This window comes from Homalodisca vitripennis, chromosome 3, assembly GCF_021130785.1.
Source record: "Homalodisca vitripennis isolate AUS2020 chromosome 3, UT_GWSS_2.1, whole genome shotgun sequence".
Lineage (NCBI taxonomy): Eukaryota > Metazoa > Arthropoda > Insecta > Hemiptera > Cicadellidae > Homalodisca > Homalodisca vitripennis.
The window spans coordinates 196,235,263-196,263,108 of NC_060209.1; the positions used below are offsets into that span (position 1 = coordinate 196,235,263).

Here is a 27,846-nt window from a genome sequence, read left to right on the forward strand (position 1 = left end):
TTTACAGATCCTCAGATCTGATACAGCTACTAAAAAGATGCCTTGGGATTCTGAAGCCAGTGACATTGATGTTCGTGAACATTCAGCTCGAGCAAGAATTTATCATGATATATATTTCCATAAACTAGATACAATTTCTAACAATTTGGCTACGGTACCTTGAATTTGTCATTGAACAAACGAAACATTGTTTATCGAGGGTGGTCCCAAGTTTTTATTTCTTATACACTTTTATGTTTGGTACCATGTGTAAGGTAATTATGAAAAATATTGTTTTGTGTGCAGATCTCCATTGTCTACAAATATTTATGAATAAAACTATACATAATATGCCGTGGTTATATTTAATTTTATACCTTTTAAAAATGATTGACAGAATCTGCAAAACACCCTAAAGTAGCTCGCCAATACAGAGTAATCTAACTGCATTTTCTAGGGAAACGGTTAGAGATTAATCAAAAGAGAAAATTAAAAACTTTACTATTTATAAGGATTTACTATGATAATAGAAATTAAAAATGAAAGGCACCTTAAATATTCATGCGTTAGACAGCAAAGATTATGCTATAAAATAATAGCAAACGTATGGTGTGTATATAAAAAAAATATATTAAAAAAACATCGCATACAAGTCCTTCCAAAAATGTCCTTAGTAATCGGTGCGAGTAAAGCCGCGTTTACACCGGAGTTGGCAACCAGATTGCAGACTTTTATCGGCATTTTTAGCCGAACGCCTCAAAACAACTGCAACTCGCATTGCCAACTGTAGTTGCAGACCGATTTTACGAGTTGGCAACCAAAATTTGGTTTTCCGACTGAAGTCGGTAAAGATCAAAGGCGGATGCCAACCTCGGTCGGCAATACGAGTTGCAGTGCCAAATTGAGCGGCGACTTGAGTCTGCAACTAACCCCGCTACCCCTCCCACCTATCGGCTCCACGTGGTCGATAGGTATTTAACATTTACTCACCTGTATGTTATCCTTCAGGAAACATATCAAAGCCTCACAAACATCTGGCACAAAGAGAGATATCGCACTTTTTGAAACTTTAAACAAATAACTGATGCTTGTATAAGAGTCGCCAGTTGCCAAAAATCCCAAAGTTATAGCTATCCTTTCACGCACTGGAATTTCTTTCCTGTAGTTAGTATCCTTTTTGCTAATTACGTGTCCAATACCAACAATTAAACATTCAAAATCGTTGCTCGACATTCTTAAAAAGTTTGTTATACTGCCATCGCATCTCAATTCTCCCGTCAAAGGATCTGTATAATCTCTATTTAGGTCATTCAATAGATCGCTGCCACTATACCTTGCTCTTGCCTGCAATGAAGGTCATACCCAGAATCTTCTCAATTTACCTAGAACAACACACGCTGCCGCATCAACAAGTACAACCTCTTCCGCACTCGACATTCTATATACTGTCTAATTTTTTGGTTGCAAGTTGCAGTACAAATTAAGCAAACTTCCATCGGCAACTAGCGTCAGCAATCGGAGTTTGAAATTTTTGGCTCCCAATTCCGGTGTAAACGCGGCTTAATAACAATTTACTTTTAAATTATGTCATTTTTATAAAAACATAATTCTTGAACCGTTGGGGTGTGGCAATAACAACAGATGAGAGAAAAGAGACAATGGGCAGACAGGTAGATTACCTACATCGTGCACAGTGCTGGTCATGGCGTAGTGAGCGTGTAGCTGCGTGTCCAGACTTGCCAGGGAGACAGGCAAGTGCAGGTCCACCGTGGCTAGACAGTAGCGCCCGCCTGCACCCACACACTGGTCGTAGTCTCCCAGCTGATTCACGTTCCCGCGCAATACTCCAGACGGGACCTTGGCCCACGAGTCTAACACTGAGACATAGTGCAGATTTAGTACTCTAAATACTTCCCTATACTATTTTACGATAACATTACTCACACTACACACTAAATTAAAATACGATATGTGTGTTAAAGGTGTGTCATTTTAGCTGTAACATAAAACATGCAGAAAGAGTTTTTAATTTAAAATTATGAGTATCTTAAAAACATGTACAGTATCCGGAATTCATTGGAAGATTGATAACAATAACAGTGATTTACAATTTATAGTGAGTAAAGGATGAGGTAATATTTTGTACTTATTATTTCAGTAGGAAAAATATTTCTTGGGGTGGTCCCACATTTCTTCTAATTGTATAATCATTACTGGAAACTACAAAATGTCCAATAGTGGCTTTATTGGTATTTGCACAAAGCGTGGACACTATTTTCGGTTGAACTAGAAGCAGATTTTAAGTCCAAAAATATGTACCCCCCCCCCCCCACCACAAATGCTGGGAATTATTGAGGATTTCAACACATTGAACGCTCCAATAAGTATTGGAGTAACTGGAGTATTGGTAACTGGAGTATTGGTACTCCAGTTTTAAACCACTGGAGTACCAATACTCGAAACCCAAATCTTTCGAGTTTATCAAGAAGTATATAATGATATACAACATCAAATGCTCTGCTGAGGTCACAAAGACCAAAGATGTGCTCTCCACAATCAAGAGATGGAATAATTCTTTTTAAAAGTTAGCAATGGCAAGTTCGGTGTTTGATCCAGGTTCAAAGCCATATTGATTTTGGGTTAGAATTTAATTAATATCCAGGAAACCATAAATTGTTCGATGCATGATTTTTTCAAATACCTTTGCAAATATTGGGATTATGGCTATTGGTCTAAAGAAATCAGGATCCAACTTTTTTTCCGACACTTTGCAAAGGTATAATTTTGGTTACTTTTAGATCAGGTGGAAATATACCTTCTCTTAAAGACACATTAAAAAAATGAGTGAGAATAGGAGAGAGTTCAGAAACAAAATCTTTAAGAAGAGAACTTGAAAATCTGAAAATAACGTTTGATTTTCTATTTTTAATGAAATAAATGCTTGTGTGATTTCATTGTAGCTTACATTTAAAAAAAGAAAGATTGGCAGGTATTTAAAATGACAAGATGGTTGATGTTGAGAGTGTTTAGTGCAGGGGGTGGTGATTGAGCCAATCTATCGGCCACATTGGTCAAAGTATTATAAAGAGATGAAGCAGGAAAGGATCAATAATTCTCTCCCGATTTCCAGTTCAAAACACCCTTTTTGAAATCGTATTTTTAGGTTTGCAGCATGTAATGACCTCCCAAGTTGCCTTAACAGAGTTACTGATATTAAAATAGATTGCAAGGCCTGTCTGGATTTTCTTTATAGGTCTTATATTGTCTACACTAATATTATAAAGAGGAAAACTTTGTTTGTATGTTTGATTGTAATGAATAGGCTCAAAAACTACTGGACCGATTTTAAAATTTCTTTCACCATTCGAAAGCTACATTACCAACGATTCAACGAGTAACATAGGCTATATGTTATTTTGGAAAAAAATAGGGTTCCGTAAGATATTTGGGTTTTTGGACACAAGGTGTAAAAAATCAACCAGAAAAGAGACTTATTTTGCGTACGCTGCCTAAACCATAATAGATAGAACCACAACATGTTCCAATTAATTGTAGATCTTATAAATATCTACACAAAAATCCGCGACACACTATATCTATCTATGTCGAGTAAGGCACAACAACCCATTCTCTTATTTCAAAATCTTGAATTTTTTTTTGGACTACATTTAAACGCGTTTATTTTACTCATGCTATTAATCCTTATCAAAATAAATTATTTCATCACTAAATATAGTTTATGTAGATAATATTTGGTCTTTGAATGATTAAAATTGGACGTTTTGTTTTGAAGTTATGGCGAAATTAAAATATTACGATTTCTGCGGCACAGCCCGCTGTGAAGTGGGCGTCACCAAGGCGGGGGTGCGCGTGTGGCCCTTCAAAAGGCTCCAATTTCCAGTAAAATTTTCTTTCGCACTAACGATAAACAAATCCCAGGGCCAAACATTCAAATTAGTTAGAATTGATTTACGAAAAGAATGTTTTACGCATGGGCAACTGTACGTTGCTCTATCACGGGTCGGGGCTCCCGACCATCAGTATATTTTGTTACCTGAAAATAATTTAACGTCAAATGTTGTTTATAGAGAAGCTCTACAATAATCCCTTTAGTTATCTTTCTTAAAACAACGGGTTGCACTCCGGGACTGCCAGTAGAAGTGAAAACTTAGTATTAATTACATTTAAATATTTTCATCATTAACAACTTCAACATCCACAGAAAGACAATCTGTGCAGGCTGCGGATAATGACTGCGTCGTCGATATTAGTGTCGGTGTCTGTGAATTGACCTGGGAATCATTTTGCTGACCGTGTCTTTCCTGGGTAGGCTTATTGCAGCTGTAACCGACATCCACGCAACGGAGCAGCGGGCGACCGCTATTTATAATATCATCGTATACTTTTAGCGATATCAGTAACTATACAGAATAAGTTTTGATGAATAAAAAAACATAAATGTTTCGTGTTTTGTTATGTTTATCTTCCGTCATCGTTTACAGCGCTCCATGCTTCTACTACTCATACACTACATCCTCACATACTTATAATAATGTATTCATTTTATTTTACTGAAATAATTAAAACAAAAAGAATTTATGTGGCAAAACAGTGTTTGCCGGGTCCACTATGTATAATAACATGCTTCATACATTAGAGAACCACTGCGGTCCGAACCGTTGCGGTCCGAGTGCCGATGAGAAAGGACGTCCTATCTCGTTCCGGCCTTATCTGAGCGCCTGCCTTGACCTGCCTGGTGCCTACATTATTGTACATGTCTGGTCTGTTCTAAGTTTGTATATTTCGTCCTTAATTATTTTTGTTCTATTTTCTAAATTTCACTATGAGTGTTAAGTGTGGGAAGTGCGACGCCTTGATCACCGCCGGTGACGCGGCCGTGAAATGTACCGTGTGCAAGTCGTCGTTTCACAACACGTGCGTGCGGAACATCGCGAAGACTAAAACTCGTTCGTGGAAGTGTGAAGGGTGCAGTGATGAGACTTCGTCAGTTTCGTCTGTTGCAAAAGACTCTAGTGAGGACAGAACATGGTTTCTAAGTGCCCTGGAAGACTTGAAAATTAAAATTAACTCTAACACCGATGAAAAAATACTTGGTTTACAAAATTAGCTGTCGCAATTTAAAGCACTACTTGAAGACATATCGACACGAACTAACGTTATGGAATCGTCTCAGCAGCACCTAGTACAACGCTGTGACATGCTGGAGCAAGAAAACGTGCGACTCCTAGGCGATGTTCTCGCAGCCCACGCGAAACTCGCAGACATTGAGCAATACACTCGCGCCAACAACCTGGAGATAATCGGCATACCTGTCACCGCAGAGGAGGACGTCTACACCTGTCTGGAGATGCTATTGGGAGTCATTGGCGTAACCTACAGACGAGATGACGTCTCGATCGCCCATCGGCTTCGCCTTTATTCCAAGAAGCTCTTGTATCCGCCGATCATCGTGCAATTTACTACAAGAACAGCAAAAGACACCTGGCTGTCAGCGGTGAAGCGGAAGAAGACCATTGAGACGTCGGAGATAGCAGCGGCCCTACGACCGGGGAAAGTGTTCGTGAACGAACACCTAACGGCCTACAACAAAACCCTTCTTGGACGTGCCAGACACCTTCAGCGGAACGGGAAGCTGCATTTCGCTCGATACGTCAACGGGAAAATCCTCATTAAGCAGTCCGAGGATGCAGCTCTCATCCGAGTCCAGAGGATGGCGGATATGGACCAATTTGACAAGTGATGACAATACATTTTCAGTACCGTATATCTTAAATGTATGTATAATCTTTTTTTTTTGTTTTTGTTTAGAGACGTTTGTTTGAGGTGTGTGTTTCTTAGTTTTAAGGATGTATTTTGAAATTATATATATATATTCTCAAGTAACTTTATAGAGAATTTAATTTGTATAATTTGGGAAACTATTGAATCACAGAAAATCACATAAAATTTACCTTTAGTAAGTTGAACATTTATAAATCTGTCTTTATATTATTACAAAATTCAACTAATATTAATTACATGTATTAATTACTATGAGTAATAATGTTTTATATATGTCACCTAAGATGTATATCAGAATAGTTCTCACTCACATTTAAATGTTTATATTATTGTTTTCATAATTTGTTACCTTACGTGATTTTTTAGGAATTAATTTCATTACAGTCTAGTTTCATTACATTTTAAACAGATGTCTATGTACAAGAGGTGTAATTTGTTGACACTTTTTTAGTATATTTAGAGTCTCTTTCAACTAAGTTAGATATCATAGTTTTAACGGAGTGTTGGTTGAGTGGGGGGGAGATAGCTCACATTGACGGGTTCGACTGTACAATGACAGACACACAAAATAACAGGAATGACGGCGTCATTGTGTTTATCAATAAACGTTTATCTGCTACTGTCACACAAATCAACATTAACCAAGCTTTCGGCTTATCTTTGGAATTCAAACTTTTTAATAAAACGTTTAACATTTTAGCTGTATACAGAACTTTCGACAGTGATATTGTTTCTTTTGTAAATGGGTTAGAAAACTTTTACAATAGCGTAAGCAAAAACAAGACGTGTGTATTTTTGGGTGACATTAACATCGACCTACTTAAAACTGATACAATTACCGACTCTTACCTGAATTGTTTACTGGGCGCTGGACTTACTCAGTGCATTGACAAACCTACCAGAGTGACACATAATATGTCTACTTGCATTGACCACATTTTTGTTCGTTTTCACGATATGAGAGGTGTTAAAGTCGCTGTTGTTCATTCATATGTCACGGACCACTACAGTACTGCACTGACTATCTCTACTACTGATAACATAAATACTGACACTATTACAGAGAACCGTAGTCGCACCTACATTGACCACGCACTTTTAACTAGACATATCTCACAAACCGACTGGAGCCCGATTCTTGATAATTATGATGTTAATCAGTCTTCAGCTTATTTTACTACTACATTGAACAGCTGTATTGAAGCCTCTAGAAAAACAAGCAATCATTGTTCGTCAAGATTAAAAAAAATAAAGCCTTGGATAAATTCGGAATTAATTAAACTCATTCGTAAGAGAGACACATTAAGTAAAAAACTAAAAAAACAACCATTCAATTTATTACTGATAAATACATTTCGATCCTTGCGACATACATTGAACCAAGACATCAAAAAAGCAAAAAAAGATTATTATAGGGGGAAATTAAATGAGTCGAGCAGAAATCCAAAATCGTTTTGGGAAATTATTAACGAGCTGTCTGGTAGACATAACCACAAAGAATCGTTCCCTTTCGAGAAATACCTACCTGGCTCTTCAAATGACTTGAATTTAAAATTGCAAATTTCTAATGATTTTAATTCCTTTTTCACGTCTGTGGGCTCTAGGTTAGCCGGCTCACTCAACTCTGGAGGGGCTCCGGTCATCAATGACGCAGACTATTCACTTGACCCTAACTTTACTTTCAATACTGTCACTCAACTCGACATAGTACGTTACGCCATGGGTCTTCGCGGAGGGTCGGCACCTGGTCATGATGGTATCTCGGCCTTCGTTCTTAAGGATAACATACATTTAATCTGCGCACCTCTCTTGCACATTGTAAACCTGAGCTTGACTTCGGGTGTTTTTCCGGATAATTTAAAATTAGCAAAAATTATTCCACTGCATAAATCCAATGACTTCACAGACATGAATAATTACCGTCCAATTTCTTTGTTAAGTGTTGTAGCTAAGATCATAGAAAAAATTGTCAAAGACCAACTTGTTTTCTATCTCCAACAGTTTCAAATTATTTGCAATTCTCAATATGGGTTTAGAAATGACAAAGACATATCTGATGCTTTATTTCACATTAACAAAGGTATAAATGAGGCAATATCGTATAATAAACGTAGTATGCTAATTTTTTTAGATTTAAAAAAGCTTTTGATTCAGTTGACAGAAACCGTTTGTTACGAAAACTTGAGTTCATCGGGGTGCGGGGTAGCGCCCTCGCGTGGTTCCGTAGCTATTTCACAGATAGGCTACAGATTGTCTCGCTAGGCGAGGTGTCAAGCGATGTTCTGCCAGTGGACTACGGCGTAGTCCAGGGTTCGAATCTTGGCCCTGTTCTTTTCTTAATTTATATTAATAATATTTCAAAGCTTCAAACCAATGGTAAATTAACTTTATTTGCAGACGACACTCTTATTTTCATTACTGGTTCAACGTGGAAGGAGGTAAAAAACAAGGCAGAATCAGACCTTTTCTTACTAAAAAATTGGCTTGACCAAAATATTTTATCCTTAAATATATCAAAAACCAAATTCATGCCTATTTCGTTACGTAAAACAACTGATTACCAACTCGATAATTTAAAAATTCATGTCTGTGGAAGTCCCTTTAATAACGCGTGCTTTTGCAGTGAAATAAACAAAGTGTATTCGTATAAATACCTAGGAATTTTATTTGATTCAAATATGAAGTGGACTGATCATGTACAAGTCTTAAAAAATAAATTACGGAAATATATCTTTGCTTTTAATCAGCTTAGTGAAATATTAGAAGAAAAAGAAATTAAAATGGCCTATCATGCTTATATTCAGTCTTTGTTATCGTTTGGTATTATTGCATTTGGAGGAGCTTAAAAAACAATTTTACAACCGCTTTGTGTAATTCAAAAATCTATTCTTAAAGTAGCCTTTAAAAAACATCGGAGATATCCAACTGATAATCTTTTCTCAGAAATTGGTGTCCTAACAATTCGTCAGTTGTTTGTAAAATTTATTTTAGTTCATATGTATAAACACTCAGAAAACATTTTCGAAAGAGTATCACATCCTCATAACACCCGCTTCTCTGAGAATGTTGGTATAGTTGTTCCGCAATATGTTAAAACCTTTTCCAAAACAAACTGCTTTTACTTATCTCAAATTATTTATCGTAATATGTGTCAAAAATACCAGAACGTTGATTTGCTCAATTTACCCTCTCTCTTTATTTTCAAAAAGCAAGTGACAGAGTGGCTTATTGCGCTGAGTTCGGAGGACACCGAGGCTGTTATCTCTCTGGGCCGACCTGACCGTTGACCTCACAACATAACATAACACAAGACAATACACTCTCACCGACTCACTTACTGTACCCCTCCCCCACATACCATCACCAATCATCTACTATTAATAGGCACAAGTTCTTTCAGACATAATTAGAATGAGATAGTTATATATTACATATTAGACAGTTCCAAGCTGAAACCCAGACTTACTTTTTCTAAATTATAATAAACTATGTTTATTATTGTTATTTTATTTATTTTTTATTGTTTCTTTCTTTTTTGTTAATCGTAATATGTTAGTTAAACTTTCTTTTAACTTCTTCATTATCATTTCCCATATTATTAACTTAGCTCACACTGCAACTTAGTCTACGCACAGGCTCTTGCCCATGTACACTATTTCCTTTTTTTTATTATATCAAGGTGTTTTTAGTTATAATTAGTTACACTTATTTTAAGATTATTAATTTGAAAAATTAATCAACAATATGCTTATTTTTTTCTTTTCTTTCTTTAGGTATGCACCATGTATATACTTGTGGCTGGGAATAAAACGATATTTCATTCATTCATTCATTCATTCATTCACTGATAATTTCAAGTCGTAAATAAACACATTTTTGCACTTATATTGCAAATAATAGCTCTGCGAGATAGATCAAAATTATGTTCTAAGTTAAAATGTAGGGGCATCACGGTTGCGGCGGTACCGGCTGGCCGGAGGCGCGGTACAGCGCGTGTACAATGTAGTCAGCGGTGACATGCATCTATCTTTCTGATATAAGAAGTTTTAAACAAAATAATATCGTAAGAAATCATAAAAGACGCTAACGAAGTAGCGGGCGGGTCGCTAGTATTACATATAGCCATGTACGACATATACATTTTCTTTAATGTCGATATTTTACTGCTTAAATCACTTAGTAACCTACTTGGATAAAAATAAAAGGTACTAATTTAATGCTCAAAGGATAAATTAAGATTTTATATAGACAGTTCCAAAAAATTTGGATAGAGATTAACCTGAATAACAAATCTACGCAATTAGAACATTGGACAGATAATAATAGAGTGATCTGTTGTGACAGCTATTGTACCAAGTACAAAGACACGCCCCTTAACAATAGAAACAGATGGGCATCATCATGTTCAGTCAGTTTGGCAAAACGTGCGGCATATTTCCATCCCGGTGTTTACCAGATGTGCTTGGCTGATAGCCAAGTGACGACTACCACTCACATTGGGTGGAGGAGGAGAGTGGTAGGAACAAGCCTCCAAACACACCAGAGAACACTAATGTGATCGTCAATTTAATGTGATAGGACGACACCAAACTGATTCTTAAATTAATTAAGATTAACCAGTGAATATGATCTTGATACTTCAGCGGCAGAGACCATGCAAAGTCAAGCAACGTCAGTGACAGGTTTTATTGTATTAGTTATTTATGACGTCACTATATGGATGAGGTTGTTGAGGTCCGAGAGACTGTTGTTAGTGCTGAGGTCTGACGCTAGGCTGCGCCACGTAACTTTGATTGCTACCGTTAAAATATTTGCTACCTGACTTCTCACTCCACAGATGGCACTCGAGTGCTTAGGTTTGCCGTGTCTCAATTTACGGCAATGAGGAAAAAAATCATCTCATACAATCAAAGATAATAATAATTACTATCGTGACCTAAAACGGTCATTCTAACAATAAACTGTGTAGAAACCCACAAACATAACACATTTGACTATTAACAGCAACGGGCGAATTAACAATAAACTCTGCAGAAACCCACAAACATAAGACGTCTTGACTTATGACAACATCTGGCGTATTAACAATAAACTCTGAGCGTTACACGTTTTGACTATTAACTACAACGGGTGTATTGACAATAAACACTGTAGAACCCATAAACGTAACACAATTTGACTATTAACTACAACGGGTGTATTGACAATAAACACTGTAGAACCAATAAACGTAACACGTTTTGACTATTAACTACAACGGGCGTATTGATCGATAAACTCTGTAGACACCCATAAACGGAATACGTTTCAGTATTAACAACAACGGGCGTATTAAGAGAATAAACTCTGTAGAAACCAATAAACGTATCACGTTTTGACTATTAACAACAACGGGCGTATTGACAATAAACACTGTAGAACCCATAAACGGAACACGTTTCAGTATGAACAACAACGGGTGTATTGACAATAAACACTGTAGAACCAATAAACGTAACACGTTTTGACTATTAACTACAACGGGCGTATTATCGATAAACTCTGTAACACCCATAAACGGAACACGTTTCAGTATTAACAACAACGGGCGTATTAAGAGAATAAACTCTGTAGAACCAATAAACGTATCACGTTTTCAGTATGAACAACAACGGGTGTATTGACAATAAACACTGTAGAACCCATAAACGTAACACGTTTTGACTATTAACAACAACGGGTGTATTGACAATAAACTCTGTAGAACCAATAAACGTAACACGTTTTGACTATTAACTACAACGGGTGTATTGACAATAAACACTGTAGAACCCATAAACGGAACACGTTTCAGTATTAACAACAACGGGCGTATTAAGAATAAACTCTGGAGAACCCATAAACGTAACACGTTTTGACTATTAACAATAACGGGTGTATTGACAATAAACTCTGTAGAACCAATAAACGTAACACGTTTTTACTATTAACAACAACGGGCGTATTGACAATAAACACTGTAGAACCAATAAACGTAACACGTTTTGACTATTAACAACAACGGGCGTATTGACAATAAACACTGTAGAACCAATAAACGTAACACGTTTTGACTAATAACTACAACGGGTGTATTGACAATACACACTGTAGAACCCATAAACGTAACACGTTTTGACTATTAACTACAACGGGTGTATTGACAATAAACACTGTAGAACCCAAAAACGGAACACGTTTCAGTATTAACAACAACGGGCGTATTGACAAATAAACACTGTATAACCAATAAAAGTAACACGTTTTGACTATTAACTACAACGGGTGTATTGACAATAAACACTATAGAACCAATAAACGTAACACGTTTTGACTATTAAACTACAACGGGTGTATTGACAATAAACACTGTAGAACCCATAAACGGAACACGTTATCAGTATGAACAACAACGGGCGTATTAAGAATAAACTCTGGAGAACCCATAAATGTAACACGTTTTGACTATTAACTACAACGGGTGTATTGACAATAAACACTGTAGAACCCATAAACGTAACACGTTTTGACTATGAACTACAACGGGTGTATTGACAATAAAACACTGTAGAACCCATAAACGGAACACGTTTCAGTAATAACAACAAAGGGCGTAATTGACAATAAACACTGTAGAACCCATAAACGGAACACGTTTCAGTATTAACAACAACGGGCGTATTAAGAATAAACTCTGGAGAACCCATAACGTAACACGTTTTGACTATTAACTACAACGGGTGTATTGACAATAAAACACTGCAGAACACATAAACGTAACACGTTTTGACTATGAACTACAACTGGTGTATTGACAATAAACACTGTAGAACCAAAAAAAACGTAACACGTTTTGACTATTAACTACAACGGGTGTATTGACAATAAACACTGTAGAACCAAAAAACGTAACACGTTTTGACTATTAACTTACAACGGGTGTATTGACAATAAACACTGTAGAACCAAAAAAACGTAACACGTTTTGACTATTAACAACAACGGGCGTATTGACAATAAACACTATAGAACCAATAAACGTAACACGTTTTGACTATTAACTACAACGGGTGTATTGACAAATAAACACTGTAGAACCCATAAACGTAACACGTTTTGACTATTAACTACAACGGGTGTATTGACAATAAAAACTGTAGAAACCCATAAACGGAACACGTTTCAGTATTAACTACAACGGGCGTATTGACAATAAACACTGTAGAATCCCATAAACGTAACACGTTTTGACTACTAACTACAACGGGTGTATTGACAATAAACACTGTAGAACCAAAAAACGTAACACGTTTTGACTATTAACTACAACGGGTGTATTGACAATAAACACTGTAGAACCCATAAACGTAACACGTTTTGACTATTAACTACAACGGGTGTATTGACAATAAAAACTGTAGAACCCATAAACGGAACACGTTTCAGTATTAACTACAAACGGGCGTATTGACAATAAACACTGTAGAACCCATAAACGTAACACGTTTTGACTACTAACTACAACGGGTGTATTGACAATAAACACTGTAGAACCAAAAACGTAAAACGTTTTGACTATTAACTACAACGGGCGTATTGACAATAAACACTGTAGAACCCATAAACGTAACACGTTTTGACTATTAACTACAACGGGTGTATTGACAATAAACACTGTAGAACCAAAAAACGTAACACGTTTTTGACTATTAACAACAACGGGCGTATTGACAATAACACTGTAGAACCAAAAAACGTAACACGTTTGACTATTAACAACAACGGGCGTATTGACAATAAACACTATAGAACCAATAAACGTAACACGTTTTGACTATTAACTACAACGGGTGTATTGACAATAAAAACTGTAGAACCCATAAACGGAACACGTTTCAGTATTAACTACAACGGGCGTATTGACAATAAACACTGTAGAACCCATAAACGTAACACGTTTTGACTACTAACTACAACGGGTGTATTGACAATAAACACTGTAGAACCAAAAAAACGTAACACGTTTTGACTATTAACTACAACGGTGTATTGACAATAAACACTGTAGATCCCATAAAAGGAATACGTTTCAGTATTAACAACAACGGCGTATTAAGAATAAACTCTGGAGAATCCATTAACGTAACACGTTTTGACTATTATCAATAACGGGTGTATTGACAATAAACTCTGTAGAACCAATAAAACGGAAACACGTTTCAGTATTAAAAACAACGGGCGTATTGACAATAAAACACTGTAGAACCAATAAACGTAACACGTTTTTGACTATTAACTACAACGGGTGTATTGACAATAAACACTATAAAACCAATAAACGTAACACGTTTTGACTATTAACTACAACGGGTGTATTGACAATAAACACTGTAGAACCCATAAACGGAACACGTTTTTCAGTATTAACAACAACGGGCGTATTGACAATAAACACTGTAGAACCAATAAACGTAACACGTTTTTGACTATTAACTACAACGGGTGTATTGACAATAAACACTATAAAACCAATAAACTAACACGTTTTGACTATTAACTACAACGGGTGTATTGACAATAAACACTGTAGAACCCATAAACGGAACACGTTTCAGTATTAACAACAACGGGCGTATTAAGAATAAACTCTAGAGAACCCATAAACGTAACACGTTTTGACTATTATCAATAACGGGTGTATTGACAATAAACTCTGTAGAACCAATAAACGTAACACGTTTTGACTATTAACAACAACGGGCGTATTGACAATAAACACTGTAGAACCAAAAAGCGTAACACGTTTTGACTATTAACTACAACGGGTGTATTGACAATAAACACTATAAAACCAATAAACGTAACACGTTTTGACTATTAACTACAACGGGTGTATTGACAATAAACACTGTAGAACCCATAAACGGACCACGTTTCAGTATTAACAACAACGGGCGTATTGACAATAAACACTGTAGAACCAATAAACGTAACACGTTCTGACTATTATCAATAACGGGTGTATTGACAATAAACTCCTGTAGAACCAATAAACGTAAAACGTTTTGACTATTAACAACAACGGCGTATTGACAATAAAACACTGTAGAACCAATAAACGTAACACGTTTTGACTATTAACTACAACGGGTGTATTGACAATAAACACTGTAGAACCCATAAACGTAACACGTTTTGACTATTAACTACAACGGGTGTATTGACAATAAACACTGTAGAACCCATAAACGGAACACGTTTCAGTATTAACAACAACGGGCGTATTGACAATAAACACTGTTGAACCAATTAAGTGTAACACGTTCTGACTATTATCAATAACGGGTGTATTGACAATAAACTCTGTTAGAACCAATAAACGTAAAACGTTTTGACTATTAACAACAACGGGCGTATTGACAATAAACACTGTAGAACCCCATAAACGTAACACGTTTCGACTATTAACTACAACGGGCGTATAAAGAAATAAACTCTGAAGAACCCATAATCGTAACACGTTTCGACTATTAACTACAACGGGCGTATTGACAATAAACTCTGTAGAACCCATAAACGGAACACGTTTCAGTATTAACAACAACGGGCGTATTGACAATAAACACTGTTGAACCAATTAAGTGTAACACGTTCTGACTATTATCAATAACGGGTGTATTGACAATAAACTCTGTAGAACCAATAAACGTAAAACGTTTTTGACTATTAACAACAACGGGCGTATTGACAATAAACACTGTAGAACCCATAAACGTAACACGTTTCGACTATTAACTACAACGGGCGTATAAAGAATAAACTCTGAAGAACCCATAATCGTAACACGTTTTCGACTATTAACTACAACGGGCGTATTGACAATAAACTCTGTAGAACCAATAAACGTAACACGTTTTGAATATTAAAAAACAACAGGCGTATGACAACAAACTCTGTAGAACCCAACAAACGTTACACGTTTTGACTATTAACAACAACAGGCGTATTGACAATAAACTCTGTAGAACCCATAAACGTAACACGTTTTGACTATTAACAACAACAGGCGTATTGACAACAAACTCTGTAGAACCCAACAAACGTTACACGTTTTGAATATTAACAACAACGGGTGTATTAACAATAAACCCTGTAGAACCCATAAACGGAACACGTTTTCACTATAAACAACAACGGGTGTATTGAAAATAAACTCTGTAGAAACCTATAAACATAAGACGCCTTGGCTAATGACAATTCACGTCCAGACAGCAATAAAATCGAGCTTTTTATCGACCTTATCTTTATAAGTTACGTATATTTATATAATTTTACATATTATTGTTTAATTCTGATTAGTTTAACATAACACCGAGACATAAAAACTTGCAAATGGGTGTATATGGAAAGGTCTTTATGAGCACCGTTTCCCTTACTGAACGTTTATATTTTTGCGTAGGACTGATAAATATTGGTGAAGGTTGAAAGCCGTACGAGGGTTAGGAGATAATACATTTTTTAAATAGTAAATCACTGTAAAAGTTACTCGCAAAAGGATCTGCGATAAAAATACAAATTTGTAATGCGGCATTTAATCAGACCCATCGTGATTAAATTATAGAATGAGTGATGAAATTAAAATTTTAAATATCGTTACATGTTGGATTTTGTGTGAAAGATAATAATTATGAGTAATGTAGCAATTTTCACCGATTTATATTTTGAAGATTATATTGGTAGCACTATGAACAAAAATATTGCAATTTAGTATTAATATTGCCAGGATGTAAAAACCATAATCTCTTGCCAGAAACAAGTACGCTCTGACATTTCCAAGACGTTATTTCAAATTTTACAAGAAAGCCCGACATATGATCGTGTTAATTTTTTAATAACGCTTCAAATGAAATAAATAAAAACATTGAAGATATTTAAAAAGCAATTAAAAATTATTTGAGAAGTAATCCCATTTAATCATTTTATGAGTGCGATAAGTTGTAATTAATTAATTATTGTAACTATATTATCTGTAATACGGCCAAATAATACTATTTAAATGACTTCGCGCTGAATGGGGGAGACAATTCTGCATATAGACAATAGCACCCGGAAAAAGGAAGTTGATTTTGGACTACCTGACCTGCAGATAAAGAAAACACCAAGTGCCTTGGGGTTGTGATAGGTGAGAACCTTACATGGTGACCTCATATTGACTAGCTGTGTAAAAAGATCAGCTCGTAAATTTACTTCATCAGACGAACTAAACAAACAACAGCAACAACTGCGTATTTTGAACTATTTGAATCCCACCTAAAATAAGGGTTGGCAATATGGCAATAAGTCTCAGATCAAACTGGAAAGAGTTCTTATCTAACAGAAATGAGTGATTAGGTGCCTTGGAGAACTGAACTTTCATTTCACTTGACAAAGATCTTTTAAAAAAACTAAATGTACCAGTGGCACTATACATAAGAGAAGTAATCCTACATGTAGTTAGAATTAAACAAAGCGGGCACAGAGATTTACACCAGCATACAATCGGAAAAGCAACCAACTCATCATTTTAGGTTTTGTAAAAAAAAAAAAAAAAAACTCCAGCGATAAACGACTTTGTTTAACAACAATATGCCAAACAACCTCAAGAAAGAAATGGACAGCGCTTTCGTAGTAAAGTGGCAACTTGGCTAGAATACAGACCTTTCTACACTGTAAAAGAACTTTTAGAAATAACCCTTGACGAAAGAAGACGTGAAAAAAAATTTACAAATACTGACTAATACCATTTTTGTTGTAACATAAAAACGTATTTTGATTTTAATTTTGTTCTGGAATTTATTTTGTATTTTGAATTGGTTGATTCGAGAATACAATACGGAATAACTTGTTGGGAGGAGGAGGGCGACTTTTTGTTTTTATAGGTGCCACTAATATAGTTTGGATACTAGTATGAAAAAGTGGATATGTTCATGGAGTTTTACAGAACTGAGAACAAAAATCAGCAAAAGTTATTCCTTCAAGGAATAATATAAATACAACAAGTTAAATGGTATCGACCAAAACCGGTGTATTTCCTGAAAATGCAAAAGGTAAGAGGCATGCAGTTTCTGATCACATGTCATATAATGGGCAAAACATTGTTGTTTGTAAAAATAAACTTGTTTTCTGTCACCACATTTCTGATTTATTAAGTATTGGGAAATCCCCAAAAGCCTTGCGGGGAAACATCTTAAAGAGCATGTCGTACCTTCAGAAATATTCTAAAAGATCAAATATCACATTGAATTCTTTTAAACAAAAATGTATCTATACTAGGAGGCCTATAGAATATCTATAAGGCTATATTATCTGTAACACAATTATACGATACTGCTACGCCAATGAGGAAGACAACTGTGTATATGGTTAAGAGCACCCGGAAAAAAGGGAATTGATGCTGGACTACCTGATCTGCAGATAGAAAAAAACACCAAGTAATATTAATTAAACCCCAGCTATAAAGGACTTTGTTTTACAACAAAATGCTAAACAGCCTCAAGAAAGAAAATTACAGCGCGTTTCGTAATAATGCGGCAACATGGCTAGAAGACAGGCCTTTTTACACTGTTAAAAGAACTTTTGAAAGGAACCCTTCAATGAAGAACACGTGAACAAAAATTTCAAAATACTGATTAAGACAGTTTTTGATGTAACATAAAAACGCATTTTTTACTTTTATTTTGTTCTGAGTGAATATTTATAATAAAAAATCTGAATTATTATTTTATTTTCTATTATTATATTAAAACATTTTTGTTTATGAGCTGTATACTAAATTAGAATTTAAGTATATCATGTATCGCAACTGTCTATATGCATGTTTTGACGCCCTTTTTAGGGATTTTATTTTACAAATAAGGAAGAAAAAAGATATTAATTGAATTTACTGAGTGGTTGGTAACGTACATTTGAATTACAAATTAATATAACACATAAAATAGTGAATCTGTGGATACGACTCGTGGAGAAACCTCTAGCCATCAACTCAGGAAAAGTCGTTTGGAATAACAAATTAAAGCAATTACACTTGAGTTTTTACGTAAAACCATGAAACATGTAACCATTTGTGGGTAAAACGTCAGCGTGCGTGGACATGGAGCGAAACTGCAAGGTGTCATCCTTAAGACATCGAGAGGACGAACGTAGTTGTATACCAACCGATGAAGCTGTCAGATGGACGGAAATTTTGGAAAATCACATCAAAGGTTCGGACAGTAATCACAAAAGGCTTCAGTAAGAACATTTAATTTTTATTAAAAAATGTATTTTGAATTGGTTGATTCAAGAATACAATAGGGTCAATCGGGGCTAATGTGAAACACACAAAAATTTGGGGTTAATGTGAAACATGTAAATAATTATTAAGTTTTTGTTAGATGGATATCTAAAAAAAATGTCATTTTGTAGCTTGTATATTACTTAGTTTAAACCCATTTTAAACATACATAGAATCCACTTATGTATATACAGAAAAAAATAAAAATCATAGTCATGGAATTTTACGTAAAAAAACTTTTAAACGGAATGCAAAAACTTTTTCTCAGTCATAAAAAATAACTATCAAAAAACCCAATAACTAAATTGTTAGGCATTCTAGAGGAGTTGGTGAGTATTTTTAGCTATTAATGTTTTGTCTTAAGTCTAACATAACCTAAAATATTAACCACCAAAGTTGAGGGGCTAATGAAACAGTGTTTTGGGGCTAATGTGAAACAGTGGTTGGGGCTAATTTGAAACGCTGACCAGGATTATTTAGAAACAAAACTTGAACAACACTATTCTACAACATAAAATTTGTATCCACCCCACCACATTTGAACACAAATAAATGCATATCTTTTTGATTTTTCATGCAGCTTCTTTTTTTTTACTCTGTGTTAAAGGTGGGAATTTTTATCAGCTGGTAGTTTCCCAATCAGCTGTTTCACAATATTGTCTAGTTCATTACCATTTGTAGCTAACCTCAAAACACCCGATGTGTAAACTAAGTGGTTGTGTTTGTTATTTTGAAAATGGTGCGCACTTACAAAAAGAAAGGAAGTAGAAGAGTTTATCCAGAAAACATTTTGGATGAAGCTAAGAAAAAGAGTAACTAAAGGTGAATCATTGCGTAGTGTTGCTAAAGTACTCAGTATTGAAACAACTTTCTTGTTTCGTTATTTAAAAAAGTGTGAAACTGCAGTTGATTTAAGACCTCCAGGTCACAAACATGCTTTGAGTAATGAGATTGAAAATAAATTAGCTGATCACTTGAAAGTCATGGCTAAAAATGGTTTTGCTCTGAGTAAGACTGAAGTTTTTGGACGTTTGTTAAGGAATATGTTGAGCAAAATTCGTTAACTGTTCCATTCAAGGACAATCGTCCAGGCCATGATTGGTACATTGGTTTTTGCAAAAGGCATAAACTAAGCTTAAAAAAAAATGGAGCCTCTGGAGAAAGCACGCAAAATAAACACAAGTGATCCCTTTTCTAATTTATGAATTTTACGATTTGCTTGAAAAAAAAATAGAGGAATTGGATATTGCAAATAAACCATCACATGTGTACAATCTTGACGAGACATCATTCTGCTCGGATCCCTCAAGAGTCAAGATTGTATCAGGCATTGGCCAAAAAGCTCACCGTACTCAAGAGGGAACTGGTAGGGACAATACAATTGTACTTGGCTGTTGTAATGCAGCAGGAGTAGTTCTTCCTCCTTTAATAATTTTTCAAGGAGCAAATTTTATGGTCCTCTTGGAAAGGGCAATATGATTTGCCAGGCACCTTCTATGCCTGTAGTGAAAAGGGATGGATGACATCAAATATATTCAATGATTTTTTTGTGAAGTTCTGCCAAGAAGTGAAAGAGAGACCTCTTCTGCTGATTTACGATGGCCATATGACCCATCTAGATGTTCACACTGCTATGTATGCTAGACAGAATCAGGTTACAATAATTAAACTTCCAGCACACACTACAGACGTTCTCCAACCTTTTGGACACAACATGTTTCAAAACATTGAAATATGCATGGGACTTAAAAGTAACCGAGTGGTACAGACTGAATCAAAGAAAGATGCAAAAGAATGAGTTTGTCGATTTACTCTGTCAGGTTTGGCATAAATGGTTTGACACCAGATAACGTTAGAAAAGGCTTTCAGCCATGTAGGCATATTTCCATGTGATCATGCTAAATATCCTGTATCACGCTTTGATGCGGAAAAGCTGGCCAGGTATAGAGCTTTTAAACAAACTGGTAGGTCCAACTGTGATGGGAACCAAGAATGCATAACAGCTGAAATCTTTTTGAAAATCCAAATACTGTCACTGAGTCTCTGTCTCTGGGCAATGTAACACCTTGCACTTCGACATCAGATAAGCCACGAGATCTAGAAGTATCATTGTCTACATCTGATAAAACAATGTCTAAGCCTAGTACTAGCAATTCCGAGTCTCTTATTGGATCACCTGTAGGTTGATGGGTCACAGTCTTCTTCGTTCTTTTGAGATGTTACTGCTCCAAAAAATTAATAGAACTCTTGCTCCCCAAAAAGAAGAGAAAAAGAGTAGACGCAAGCTCAAAAGTAATTACAAGCGATGAATGGATTGCTGCCGAGCAATTGAAAAAAGACCAAGAAAATGACAAATTGAAAAACAAAAGAACTGAAATGTCTTGGTAAGCTAAATAAAGGAGAAAAAACTGCTAAGAAATCTAACACAAACAAAAAGATTAGGCCTAAAAATAAACAAAACCTCCTATCATCTATTCCTCTGGGTAATGGTAATCCTCTAACTTCAAATGCTGAAAGTAAGAAAACCAATGCAGAAAGTTTTAGATGAAATATCGAGTGGTAGGCCAACAGTAATTACCCAAACTGACAACCAGTTGTATCTAAAAATGGAAAACAGTAGTAGGCCCATGAAAAAGAAGCAAAGAAAGGCAGGACATATCAAGATAGAAATAGATGAAGATACCTCTGATAGTGATGAACCGTCTCTTTGTGATACTGACGAGGAATCGTTAAGTGATTTAATTTCCAACTCCAAAAAGGGACATAATCAACCCTGTTGCATATGAGGCACCTGTTTTTCAGGAAAATATAAAGAAAGGGACTTTTGTTTTAGTTGATGTTTAAAGGTGGTAAGAGGAAATCAACCCATTACAAATATGTCTGCCTCATAGAACATGTCGATATGGATGATGGTGAAGTTACCGTACAAGGCTTAAAGGTGCTGCAATGATGAAATTACCGATTTTGTGTACAATGAAGGGGACATATTCAATATTGATTATATGGATATAGAAGCTGTGTTACCTTTCCCTTTGACCACATTCAAAAATAGAAAAATTACCTATGTTTTCCCTGGTTGTGTTAATGTTTTTGAACAATGAATGAACAAAGATGTTGATTTTATATCGTGATTTCTGATTTTTAAGCTTTCTATTTCTGTGAACCATTATTTTTGGCCTAATTTATAATAAAACATTTACAAATTTAAAGCTTGAGAGTTGTTACTAATTTCCCTTAGATTATTTATACCTAAATCCATTTCAAAAAAATTTATCCTTCCTTATTTTCGTATTAATTAGTGAAATATTTTAGTTTCCATATTAAAACATGAAAAAAAATCATTAAAGATAAAGTTAAGCAAATTAAAGGTTATGGAAATAATAGATTATATATATTTCTATAAGCTGATATGTTTTAAGTAATCAGATGCTCATAATATGGTAATTATTGAGATGTTTCACAATAGCCCCTTGGCTGTTTCATAATAGCCCCTTTTCTTGGGGCTAAAGTGAAACACTGTTTTATTTTTTTTCATGATTTTATTTTATGACATAAAACATTATTGATACCATTAACTTATAGAGGAAACAAAGCTACAAATTGCTGAATTTTTGTTTGTGGGTTAGGGCAAATAGATTAAAAGTTATATTGCAAAGTTTACATTTTTGTTTCATATTAGCCCCGATTGACCCTACAGAATAACTTGTTCGGAGGGGGAGGGCAACTTTTTGTTTTTTTATTAATTTTTTAAGAATAATATTAAATAAGAAAAAGAGAGACAGTTCAGTCTCTTTGTTCTTAGAGCTAAAAATCTTAAAATTATTTTAGTTAAAAATTATTTTATGCAACCATTAATTATTGTATAGGTTGTTTGAAAGTAACTCACAACAAGTTATTCCGTATTGTATTCTTGAGTCAATCAATTACTGTGCGACAATTTTGATATAATTGTCCCAATTTAACTATTCGACCATATAACAAAAAACAAGATATTTGGAATTGGAAACTTCACCCATTGATATTACCCCTCTCGATTTTCTTAAGGATGACATCTTGCAGGCAGGCTCCATGTCCACGCTTGCTGACATGTCTACCCAAAAATGGTTGCATGTTTCATGGTTTTACGTAAAAACTCAACTGTAATTGGTTTAATTTGTTATTCCAAACGACTTTTACTGAGTTGATGGCTAGAGGGGTCTCCACGTGTCATATCCACAAATTCACTGTTTTTTGTGTTGTATACATTTTTTAATTCCAATGTACGTTGCCATTCACTCTAGTTAAATTTAAATTAATATCGTTCTTCTGCATCATTAAATTTGAAAAAATAAAACCCGTAAAATGGTGTCAATACATGCATATACATAGTTGTGATACATCCAAACACATACATTCAAGTAATTACATTCAAACTTAGTATACAGTTCTTAAACAAAAAGGTGTTGATATAATTATATAGGCCTATATCCAGGGTACCCTAAAAATTGCCCATGTAAACTTTCAGTACAATCGGTTGAATAGTTTCCGTGTAAAATCTAAACAAACACACAAAGCCACTTATTTTATTATAACATTATTAGGATAGAGTTGTGGAATCATTACAAAGTGACGTACGTACGCTCGTAATGACATACAAGTAGTGACAAACAAGGAGCGGTGCAAGCAAAACGATTGGTAATAGAAACAATGTGTTGTTAAAAGAGTCCCAAGGCTTCAAGTTCATTTACTGGCTCGAACTTATAATCTTAGTCAACGTAATTTATTAAACGCGAATTTGGTTTCTAATGAAAAGTGTGCTGGGCCCTTTCTTACAAGAGAAATATTTAACACGATGGACGCTGACAGGACACTTTACACGTTATGTTGTAAAAAAAAAATGTTTTAAACTGGTACGGTAAAACACGAAAATAATTTTGTGGAAAAAACTAATTAGAATATGAATTCTGCAAAAACCAATCAGCTTCTGCAAAACGACCTATAAAACGAGGAAGCACAAAATCTTCTCAAATCCTACGTGTGATTAATGTAACTAAATAAAAAAATTAACAATCTAATAAACTTTGAGGTAACTATTAATCACTCGTACTATCTTAAGTCTTATAACAGTTCATTAATTCTTAACACGTTCACTGCGCGTGGGACGCCGGCGTCCCATACCAATCCATTTGCGCATGCGCATGGGTGCCCGGCGTCCCATCACACCATCACTACGTTGGTCGTTTAGTGCCTGCTCAGGCTCCGTACAAGGAAGGCGATTATTTGTGCGCGTGTTGAAACCGCCATGTTTGTTTACACTGCACTGTTCGTGTCCCGCTGGCGCCTTTCTTTGTTCGTTGCTAGTGTCGTGAAGTGTGTCGTGTGTTTGTTGTTATATTTGTTATTTGCTATGTAGTTTTTTTATACTTCCTACAAATACTTGTGACTATAACAATGGCTGCCGGACTCAGTGACTCACAGATTGAACGGGAGGTTATAGACAATGACCTTGACAATGAATCAGACAGTTCCGTGCAGGAAAGTGATACCGATTTCCGAAAGTGACTTGGATGATGACGGAACTTTTCCACTAAACCCTGCATGGTCTGCACAGCTACAACCCCCTACAGTTATTCCTTTCACAAAACAAAATGAACTATTAGTCCCTACGCCAAGAGAAAATAAGCCGGTAGATTGGTTTTTGCTTTTGGTTGACGATCAGCTGCTGGAAAGTATCGTAGCAGATACAAACAGGTACGCTTTTGACTTGTTTTTTGGGCCTTCCACTGAGCCACGATCACGTATTCACAGATGGAAGGACTTAACTTTAGACGAACTAAAAAAGTTCATAGGCCTATTGCTTCACACTGGTACGTTCAAACTGAACCGCCTCAATGACTACTGGAAAACCCATCGAATGTTCAACTTGAATTGCTTCCGTGACCATATGAGCCGTGATCGGTTTTTGATTATATTACGATGCATTCATTTTCTCACATCATCAAAATGTAGCTCAAGGTGTACAGGAAGACCGTTTTTGTCAAAAGTAAGGATGCTAGTTGACCACTTCAACAAAAAGATGGATGATGTTTACTATCCAGGCAAAGAACTTTCTTTGGATGAGGCTATGGTTTTGTGGCGCGGTCGGTTGATTTTCCGACAGTACATCAAAGGAAAGCGCCACAAGTATGGCATCAAACTGTACACTCTTTGTGAACCTGGTGGTCTCATACTTCGTTTTCTTGTCTACTCAGGATCTCTCAGTGACTTAGGTGGGAAAAGGTCATGCCACAAAGGTAGTACTACATCTTATGAGAGGGAAGCTCAACCATGGTCACTCGTTGTACATGGATAATTTTTTACAATAGCTTTCCTTTGGCCTACCAACTGCTTAGGAAGAGAAGACGTATTGTACTGGCACACTTAGAGCAGACAGAAAGTACCTGCCAGATGAGGTAAAATCAGCCAAAGTAAAAAAAGGTGAGACAATTGCTCGGAGTGCAGAACAAGTCACTGTTGCCAAGTGGAAGGACAAGCGTGTAGTGACATACATCACTACAGAGTTTGAAAACAACATGGTTGAATCACGGAATCGCCATGGAGTAGCTAGAGTAAAACCCCTGCCCATTGTGAAATATAACACATTTATGAAGGGAGTGGAATAGGGCAGATCAAATGCTAGCGTACTATCCATGCGAAAGAAAAACGCTGAGGTGGTACAAAAAGATCTTTGTACACATAATGCAGATGGCACTGGTGAACGCCTTGAAGCTGTACAACCTTTCCAATCCCCCAAGAAACAATGAATCTTTATGACTTCAGGCTAGCTGTCATCGAATCCCTTGTCCCTGAGAAAGAGCTACAAGCCCCAGAACGTCCTCGCCGAAGCAATGAGAAGGCACTGCCACGTTGTCTCCTTGATTGAAGGGAAAGGACAACAGGAATCGGCAGAAGAGAAAAACGTTGCAGAGTCTGCCACAGTGAAGGAAGAGAAAAACGTACTGCATACTTTTGTGCACAGTGCCCAGGAGAACCTTCACTCTGTCATGTGGCATGCTTTGAAAAACACCATGCTTAGGACTGTTTAGAAGAAAGGGTGGTGGGAGGGATGTAAATACATGTAAATAGGTTTTATTTAGTTTTTAATTTTATTTATTTTGATGACTTTTTTGTCATAAACAATACGATGTAGTGAAGGAAAAAGCACGAACAGCCCTAAAAGTTTAGTCAGTGCGCATGGGATACCAGTGTCCCACATGGAGGAGTTTTCGGCAGTGCTGATGGGTGACCGCGTCCCACAACTTTTATGACGTCACTTCCGGGTGCAAGGTTAACTTCTGGCAGCTTCTTTCCTATCTACAAAACTGGCCTCACCATATAGTAAGTAAAAAAAATTATATTTTATTTTAGCGTATTCTAAAATTTTTTTCCAATATTTAGCAGTGAACGTGTTAATTATAAATTAATAAAGAACAGTAAATAATAAATGAGTTTACAGAAATTGGAGTTTACAGAATTAAGGATGCCATCTTGCAGGTGGGCCCCATGTCTGGGTTACAAATAGAGCACTATAGATCTACGTCGGTTATTTATAGAGATTGCAACTTTTTTATTCTACAATTGGTGAAACTCAATACAGAGCCAGTAGTCAATAAAAATTATATCAATGTATCCTGATTTTTTTATTCCTACCTTCTTCTATTTTACCAATAATGAATCAAAAGTTTTTATTGTGCTATGATTGTTTTTAAGTTTTGGAACAAACTGATATATCAATACTGAAGTATAATAATCATATTAAACTTTAATTTTATTTATTCCTGAAACGCCGTACAGGACAGCAACCACATCAAAGTGACGTATTGTTACGAAACATCACGAAATTTGACTTGGCATCGACAAAACACTGACTTGTCTGTCTCTGCGATCAAATTAGTCACTCTCTTCATTTTAAGTCATCCTCATGTATTAGACGTTGGCCACAAATATTTCTAAATTTAGCCTAAAATTTCTTTCTAAAATGTTATTGTCGCATGTTACTACATGTTTAAAAAATTAAAGAAAAAAAACTCGACAAGATTTCATTCAGAAATAAGTCAAGAATTGAGATGAAGAAAGCTGTCATCTATATTAATATGGAGTTGAAGAGACGGAAGGGAATACAGCAAGATGGTTGAAAGAAGTCAGAAGTATAGTTTACGTACAAAACTTCATTCAGAAATTAGTAAACGAGTTGAGGTAAAAGTTACGTCCAGCCATATTGATATGGCGTTACAGGTACAGAAAGGTATCCAGCGAAGTGGTTGAAAGGTCAGATATATGGCTACATAGACAAGATTTCGTTCAGAATTTAGTCAATAGTAGAGATGATGAAAGCAAACAACTGTATTGATATGAAGTTGAAGATACAGAAAGGTATCCAGCGAAGTGGTTGGAAGAAGTAAGATATTTGGCTACATAGACAAGATTTCGTTCAGAATTTAGTCAATAGTAGAGATGATGAAAGCAGTCATCTGTATTGATATGAAGTTAAAGATACAGAAAGGTATCCAGCGAAGTGGTTGAAAGAAGTCAGATATATGGCTACATAGACAAGATTTCGTTCAGAATTTACTCAATAGTAGAGATGATGAAAGCAGTCATCTGTATTGATATGAAGTTGAAGATACAGAAAGGTATCCAGCGAAGTGGTTGGAAGAAGTCAGATATATGGCAACATAGACAAGATTTCGTTCAGAATTTAGTCAATAGTAGAGATG

The 27,846-nt window shown here is 35.7% G+C and overlaps 1 protein-coding gene across 4 annotated transcripts in view; it reads right to left on the bottom strand.

Moving 5' to 3' along the window:
- The window catches only part of LOC124357984 (nose resistant to fluoxetine protein 6-like), a 99,706-nt gene that overhangs the window by 29,326 nt on the left and 42,534 nt on the right, over window positions 1-27,846 (bottom strand). For all 4 annotated transcript variants that reach the window (XM_046810162.1, XM_046810163.1, XM_046810160.1 and 1 more), the window contains exon 2: window positions 1,663-1,856. In XM_046810162.1, coding sequence (XP_046666118.1) covers window positions 1,663-1,683 — 21 coding nt within the window. In that variant the 5' untranslated portion in view covers window positions 1,684-1,856. The remainder of the gene's footprint in view (window positions 1-1,662; window positions 1,857-27,846) is intronic.